At 32.2% G+C, this 8080-nt stretch overlaps 1 protein-coding gene across 1 annotated transcript; it reads left to right on the top strand.

Moving 5' to 3' along the window:
• Window positions 1–520: 520 nt before the first annotated feature.
• On the top strand, window positions 521–883 carry K444DRAFT_544809 (uncharacterized protein; the record flags this gene model as incomplete). The annotated part of the gene is made up of 2 exons (XM_024876082.1): window positions 521–688; window positions 734–883. Coding segments are annotated over 2 exons (318 nt in total), but the record flags the coding sequence as incomplete, so codon positions are not given.
• Window positions 884–8080: the final 7197 nt, after the last annotated feature.

The following is an 8080-nucleotide window of genomic DNA, read 5'->3' as shown; positions in this document are numbered from 1 at the left end:
TTAGTAATTGGCCTCGAATTATTGTCTTCTTGCGCGGCTAACTTAAAGAGGCTAGATAACTGAAAAGTGAGACCCCTTTCAAATATATAAGCTTCTAACTATCTAAGAATCTCCGTTAGCTCTTGATTTCGTTTACAGAATCAGAATCGTTCTTTTCGCAGTTAGCTCTGCTCCAAAAAAGGGCAGGAAGATTCAGTTATAGTCTGTAACTATAGATATTAGCTATAATATTATATTATCTAGTGAGACATTATTCTTATTTTCTGTAATTAATTACTAACCAAAATTAAGCAGATAAACTCGGAGATAAAATACTATGGCTTTAATATAATATATTGAGAAGAGATAAAATATATGCGAGTTATAGAAATATTCTTTATTAGCTAATTAAAGAATGCCACAAAGGGAGCTCGAGAACTATTATATTAAATAGCCCATAATACTCTAGGAAAAGTATTCTAAGTTGCTTTAAAGTATAGAGAAGCTGCAATCTCAATGGTACTTAATAAAAGGCGTGACAGACAATTTTCGAAGAAGGAAAATCACTTTTATGGAAAAGGCAGACGAGCTAAGGAGTGAGTTCGGCTATAATATTTATGTTTTGGGACGGAGGAACGGAAAACTCTTTAATTATATATCTAGAGATAGACCTTCCTGGCCGCTTAGCTTAATAGAAGTTATAAGTAGCGTTCTTTTAATCCAAGGCCTATAATCTAAAAATTTATAGGATTAGAGTTATCCTAGGGCAGAAAGATATACACCGGCTAGCTTCTTGAAACGGGGCACCAAATCTCTGCTCTATAAAGGCCGGAAGGAACAAGACAATCCTATAGTAAGAATTAAGGACTTTCAGACCGGAAACGTAACGGGTGCTGAGGGATAGATTAGCTCTTCAGGTTTGAGACTTAATGCCCATTAAAGAAGCGGGGGATCTATTAGATAGAAAGTTATTGGTCTGCGCTATAGATAGATACATTGGATGGACGTCGAGGTTAACGGTGGCGATTAATTGAACTAGTTATCTGGCTTTCGTTTCAGCGTCACCTGAGCCAACTCACGTGCCACCCAGAATCACTAGCTGGCTCGAGATGACCACCCTCGATGGGTCCCGACCCTCTTATCAAAGAAAACCGTGCATAGACAATTAACCTCAGAGAGGGAGCCCGGAACCCAGACACTGGCCGGGATTGAACGTGACGTCTGCAGAAATTTTATATGGAAATGTTTCGGTTCACTACCTCCTCCGTAGGTGAGCGTCTCCCGTTTGAACCAATTGAAAACCCTTATGAATGCCACCACGTTATAACCTTTCCAATCAACAGTACCTTTATTCTTGGGGGCATTCTTTTGATTCTTGCGATGTGTGGGTATTGACTAGAAGTTCCAAAGAATTGCTAAGCTTTGCTTGGTGGGGTGAGATTGAATTACCCCGCGATTCTATTCTATATTTAGAACTCTTTGGGAACCTCCCCACGATATCCAAGTTTGGAGAGCAAAAGACGAGAGGAAATGAGACTCCCTCGCAGGTGGGCGGTTGCAAAAACCCTGAAAATGTGCTAACCAAAAAACTTCATACTAGTGCCCCACTCCTTTTAACCAGTAATTACGAGGATGTCCGCACTCAAAATAGCTGACCCCGAGGTACTTTGACTTTGAATAGGGCCCGATTTTCTGTGCAGACACTGGTAGTCGTTGCTTTCCCTGCTGACTTTTATTCAAGGCGCGGATAACCCTCGTAGCTCTGAAAAATGGGCCACGATGTCAGTGCGGACATAATGACCTACCCCTATTGGCAGGCTTTGAGAAATGGACCAGGTTATTTCAGTGGCCGAGGTTTAAAAAACTTGTCAATGACTCAATGGGGGGTGGGCAAAGACTGCTAATACGATTTAAGTGCCCATTATAACTTGTGTGCCTAGTTACAGGTTAATAATAACTGAATCTTGCCTACTATCTTTTTTGAGCAGAGCTGACTACGAAAGAACAATTTTGATTCTGAATACAAAAGCAAGCTAATATCTATAGTTACAGGCTTATAATGACTGAATCTTTCGTACCAACTTTTCGAGAGCTAACTGCGAAAGAAAAATTCTGATTCTGCGGACAAAAAAAGAGATGACCGAGATTCTTTATTATCTGCGTTATCCGCCAAGGAGAACAGGTAACTCAGGCACAAGTTGAATTAACTTGGACAACGAAATAACAGTCCCACAAGGGTGATATATCAGGGAATATAGTAATCCGCGGGACATGGGAGATATTTCGGTGAGCGGTTTGGGATCGCGGAGAGCGGGGATTTAGAGAGATGAGACAAAACTACCGCTCTATTAAAGTCCTTGTAATACAAGGCTGACTCTTTCTCAACTTCAAATGTGACTTGTTTCCCCGGTTCGACCAAATTTAGCGTTGGCCACCGACCAGATCTGAACTCTATTAAAAGCTTTCCAAAATATATGTCATGTCAGGTAGCAATCGTGTACAGAAATTCAATAAAATGCTCCTATCATCAGGAATCCCGCGACACCCATTTCTACAGCCCGCCTTGCTGATCTCTCTTCAAACCCAGTTACCTTAACACCACCCTCTTTTAAAGGGTCCAATTTCTACAAAGTTATTGAGATGTCTCAAGTCCTTCAAACCGCCCTGTTCAGTGAAAATGGTCACTCTGGAGCAAGAGGTGATATTTGGGATCTCTTTTGAGGATCCTGAGCGTGACTAGTAGAGGGAAAGGATACTAAGTTTCAAAATATCTTCATACAGAGTTGTCTCCAGCTCAAACAGAGTTCCGTGGCGGCTAGATTGGAGACACTGCAGTCGAATGGTTGAGAACTATTGCTCGAGGCTGAAATCGCGTTTAAAAATTGGCTCGTTAAAGACCCCAACCGTCGAAGTGCTAGGCTTTTAATGTTGCCGTTCCTGCTCGCTAAACTCTGAACATGTTCAGAGCTTGGAAATTTGCGTAAAAATCAAGATTTCATTTCATGAGAGGTACTACCTGAGGCTTTGCAAGCCGGTTCAGGACGCGTGGCCTTTGCCACCCATTGCGCAAACATGCCCAGAGCCTTTGGTCATGTGCTCTTCATTCCTGATAGCTTCCAAGAACTCTCTTTCGAGTTCCCCTCGATTCAGGCTTAGTACAATAAGAATCAGTCCATCACAATAGAGTAGAATCTTCAATTGGCAGTTTCAATGGGTTTTAATGGAAGGTGAAGTTTTGAGATGGATTAAAGCTTGCCAGTTCCCTCATGGTTCTAAGAAATTCCATGAGTGGGGCTAATGCTTAGCGTCTGAGTCATTGCCGCCAAGGTCCTGTCAACCATTATTAAATCCCGTATTACTTAAAGCATATTTGAGTAACACTTCGACATGGCGACCAATAATCTAACTAATCTTTAACGCCTATTTGCTCGCGCGTTCAAGAAATTGCACGCGCAAATAGGGCGAGAAGAAATAGGAAAGTTCTATTTAGTAATCTCCAAAAATAAGAAATTCCTAACTAGGAAGGGCAAATTAAAATTCCCTATAGACTTGGAATTAACGGAGATTATTAAGGATTCGGTGCCTGAGTAATGCCCAAGAAAACGTAAGAGAGTACTAGATAAAAGTAAATGCCTGGACATAACGGTTCAAAACTTCAAGAAGAATACCGTAAGTAATATTAAAAGCCTAATTAAAGGCTATTAGTACGAGCTTAGTACTAAATCCTTAGAGATTATTAGTTATTAGCCAGAGTCTAATTAATTAATTCGTATACTTTGCCTTAATTAATACCTTATACTACTTTAAGAAATAAGAGATAATTAAATTCGCTAGATATAGAAAGAAATAAAGTTAATTTAATATCTGCGGTTATATAAGGCTTTCCTTAATAAATCAGGATATACTAAAGAGAAGGAATATAATTCTCAAAGAACTTATAACTAATATTTGAGATACCTCTATAAAGATTAGAAATTAGATAAGGTAAAGGAAAAGGAGGCAAGAATAGATTTAACTAAGTATCTATATTATAGAAAAAGGTAAAAAATCTTTCTAAATACTTTAATAGCTGGATTTATTATTATTTATAGTCTAAACTTTATAACGAAAGTAATATAAGTATTCTAATATAATACTAATAAGCCATGAAATTTCTAATATAATAAAAGTAGTAGAACTAATTATATACTACTAAATTTAGAGACTTTTATAAGCCAGATTAAAAAGCCTAGAATTTATTAACTATATGAAGTATTTAGGTTACCGAGTAAGTAGTGTAGTATAGCAGGCCGTACTCGTCAAAAATCATGTTATTTTGGCGGTTTTAAGGTTTAGGTCACATAGCAAAGGCCGCGGCCTTTTGCACGTGACTTGCGGAAATCACATAAGAAAGCTGGTTTTTCTATAGTTCTAGAAGACAATTCTTTATAAGTATTTAATTAATTAAGCTTTTATATACTATATACTATTTATACTTTACTATTTACGCTTTTAATTTATTATTTTACTATTAAGTTACGTTTTGCGCTCTAGTATACTTTATATAGGTTTTTATCTTATTATAGTTTCTCTCTCATATATTTTATAGTAAGTAATATAGGGAGAATAGAAACTTTATAGTTAAGGTAATACTCTTATAAAGTTCTGAGGGATATTTATAAGGCGGATTATTAGCTTAGTAAGTTAGGGGAGAAAAAGGGCTATTATAATACCTTAAGCCTAAGGCCAAAATATTAAGGATATACGAGTATTAATCTCAGTATCTTATATTAATTTCTAATATATCTAGTAACTTAAATACAAGTTAGCCGCAAGATATAGTTATTAGTATAGTATATAGAAGTAATAGAAATAGAGGCTAACTATAAAAGAAAAAGAAGCAGAGGAAATAGAATAGGAAATATTATACTAAGATAATATAAGTCAGACCTTAGTTAGAAATAGACTTTAGTATACGGAAATAAGATTATACTATTAATTTATATATTATTTTTAGTTATAGTAAAAGTCGGAATTAAAGTAGCTTTAATCTTAATAGTAAGGCTTGCTTCTAAGTCTAAAGAAAATACCTAAAATAGAAAATGCCCTTAATTTCAAGTAAGATAGTAAACAGAAATCAGAAAGAATTAAAAGGAAATCGGAAATAAGAAATTATATAGACAAATTAGAGAAGCCTCTAGAGAAAGAGGAGGTTACTAAGTAGAAATAATAAGGAAAATTCAGAGAAATTAGAGAAAATAGCGGAATTAGAGAAATTGTTTTTATTATTATTATTATTATTATTTTTATTAATAGTACTATAAAGTGCATCTAGTTCGGCGAAAATAAGAAGAAATATTATAGATATTAAGCTAATAAAGCAGAAAAGAAAGTATAAGTAATAGAAATAAGACTAGAAAAACTACTACTATATTACTACTAATACTAAAACTCAAACCTAGACTATATTTATTATTATTAACCGGTTTCTCTCTAATTCCGGTTCCTAAACCAAAAAATATATTTAAATAGGAAGTTAGTTCTTTAGGAACCTTATTAGTAGAAGTCTCAGATACGGAAACTCTATAATTAATTATAGAAGAAATTATTAAGATTAATATAGCCGAGAATAAGTATATACTAGTACCGGATTTGAATCTGCCGCTTATGGGAGCTTCTAGAATACTATAGTTTCAGGGAAGTAATATCTCTATATTCTTGAAGTAATATATAAATATATATAAGAACTATTATATTTCCAATAATACTAAAAAAGAGAGAATTATCTATTATATCTCTTCTATTTATAAGAATTAGATTAAGGCTATACCGGAGTACTATACTAATAACTCTAGAGATTACTAGAAAACCAAGTTCTTTAAGGCCTTACTAAAGAAATTCCGAAAGTATAACTAGGAAATACTTAAAATTAGCCACAACTTTCTTAATCGGATTATTATATAAGCCCAGAATAGAGGAATCTCTTCCAAGTCTTATATTAATATATTTAATAAAGTATTAAAGAAGTTACTAAAGAGGAAAGAGATAAATAAAATTACTTAATACCGAGAATTTATAAGGGAATTATCTATTCTAGCAAGAAATTATATTTTTAAGAATATAAACTTTAAATCTATAGACATTTCTACCTATAAATATAGCAAGATATATAAGAAAGTAATAATATTCTATTAGTATAAAGAGAAGAAACGCCGTTTTAATATTACTAATAACCCAGATATATCCAGACTTAGATAAGAATACTTGGATATAGTAGTTTATAATATAGTTTCTAAGCCAGAAAATAATTATTTCTTACTAGTTCCTCCTATTACGCTTTCTAAAGCTACTATAGGTATAAATAAGAAGAGAATTCAGCCTATAGCTAATTATATAAAACCTACTAAAAGTAGTAAACCTAAGGGAAATAATATTAACTAGCTAGTAAGAAGTCTAGAAAAACTATCTATTACTACTATAACTTAAAAGAACCTATAGAAATAACTTAATATAGCTACTATTATAATTCGGGAGAATATTTATAGCCTGCTTATATAGCCTAGCTAACTATAGCAAGTATAATAATATTAATAGCCTAGTAAGTATAATTCGAGTCTTTAGGGAAAATATACTAGAAGTTATAATAGAAGATATAGAGAATACTATAATAGCTATAGTAATTAAGCTAGAATAAATAAAGGATCTAAATAACTATATTCTAGAGAAAGTTAGTCTCAAGTATAATTAGAAAATACTACTCAAATTAATATAGCCTATAGTATAGGCATAAAACCAAGAGAACAAATTTGCTATAGGTACTATAGCAGGAATAAAAATAATAATATTAACCTAGAATATATTTATATCTCTTAGTTCTATTACTTACTAATAGAAGAACTTATAAATTATAAATATACTTACTAATTTAATAAAAGATAATATAAAGAACTATTTAAGCCTAAATAAGAAAACATTTCCTTTTTTCTTACTAGTAAATACCGGTAGTTTAACTAAATCATTTCCTAAGTCCAAGAAGGAAAATTTGACTATAACTTAAATACTTAACCTAAAAATATCCAGAGATTAATAGGGGATATCTAGTTTACTAGGCAAGAAAAAGAAAAGAGAACTAGCTAACCGGAATCTATATATAGAAGTAAGTAAGTTATATCTAAGGAATCTAAATAGCCACTTTGCCTTAAAGGAAATTATATTAGAATTACTAATACTTTAGGTTCTGGAATTAATAAATAGTATTAAGATTTAGCTATAAATAGTATTTCTATTAATATTATAATAGATTTCTCATTAAGAAAAAAGGGAAAAGAAATAGAAATAGCTAAAGAGGTTTTCCGAAAATAAGCCAGAGTAGAAGAAAAGCTACTTTATATAAGAGGCCAGAAGAATAGTATTTTAAGAAGTAATAAATAAAAGAATAGCCTAGCTAAGGATATAGATATTAATAATTCTGGAAATAAATAAGACGAATTAGGAACTTAGTATACTTTTAATTATAATAAGTATAGGACTTCTAAAGTTAATGAAACTCTAATAAAACTACCGAAAAAAGTAATTATTTTATTTCTAAAAACTTAGAAAGAAATGAGAATACTTATTAATACTTTAAAAACGCCGGATCTAGCTACTATACTTTAGAACTAATAAATTAAGGATAATATTTCCTACCTTACTATCTTATAAATAGGAAATACTATTATATTAAGTATAATTAGATATACTAGAAGATCTATAAAGCTAGTGGCTACGGCTTATATAATAGATAAAATATTTAAGGAATTAGAAATACTAGCTTAGATATCTAATACTAATAGAATTATTTAATTTAAAGGTAATAGTATTAATATTCGGATATTACTAGCTTATAAATATATTATATAATTTCTATGCCTCCGATTTATACTTTAAGAACCTTAAGGGAGTATTAAATATAAAGAAATAATTAATACTAGAGCTAAAATTAATATTCTTCCCGAAAAGATCTTTAGAAGTATTAGTAAAGTAGTATATAATACTACAGATTATTAAATATCTACTATTATTAGGGCAGAATTTGAATTTATAGAAATAATAAAGCTTAGAGCTAAAATTATAAATAAAGTAA

Source organism: Hyaloscypha bicolor (genome assembly GCF_002865645.1).
Source record: "Hyaloscypha bicolor E unplaced genomic scaffold K444scaffold_182, whole genome shotgun sequence".
Classification (NCBI taxonomy): domain Eukaryota; kingdom Fungi; phylum Ascomycota; class Leotiomycetes; order Helotiales; family Hyaloscyphaceae; genus Hyaloscypha; species Hyaloscypha bicolor.
This window is presented reverse-complemented; position numbering and strand designations above follow the sequence as displayed.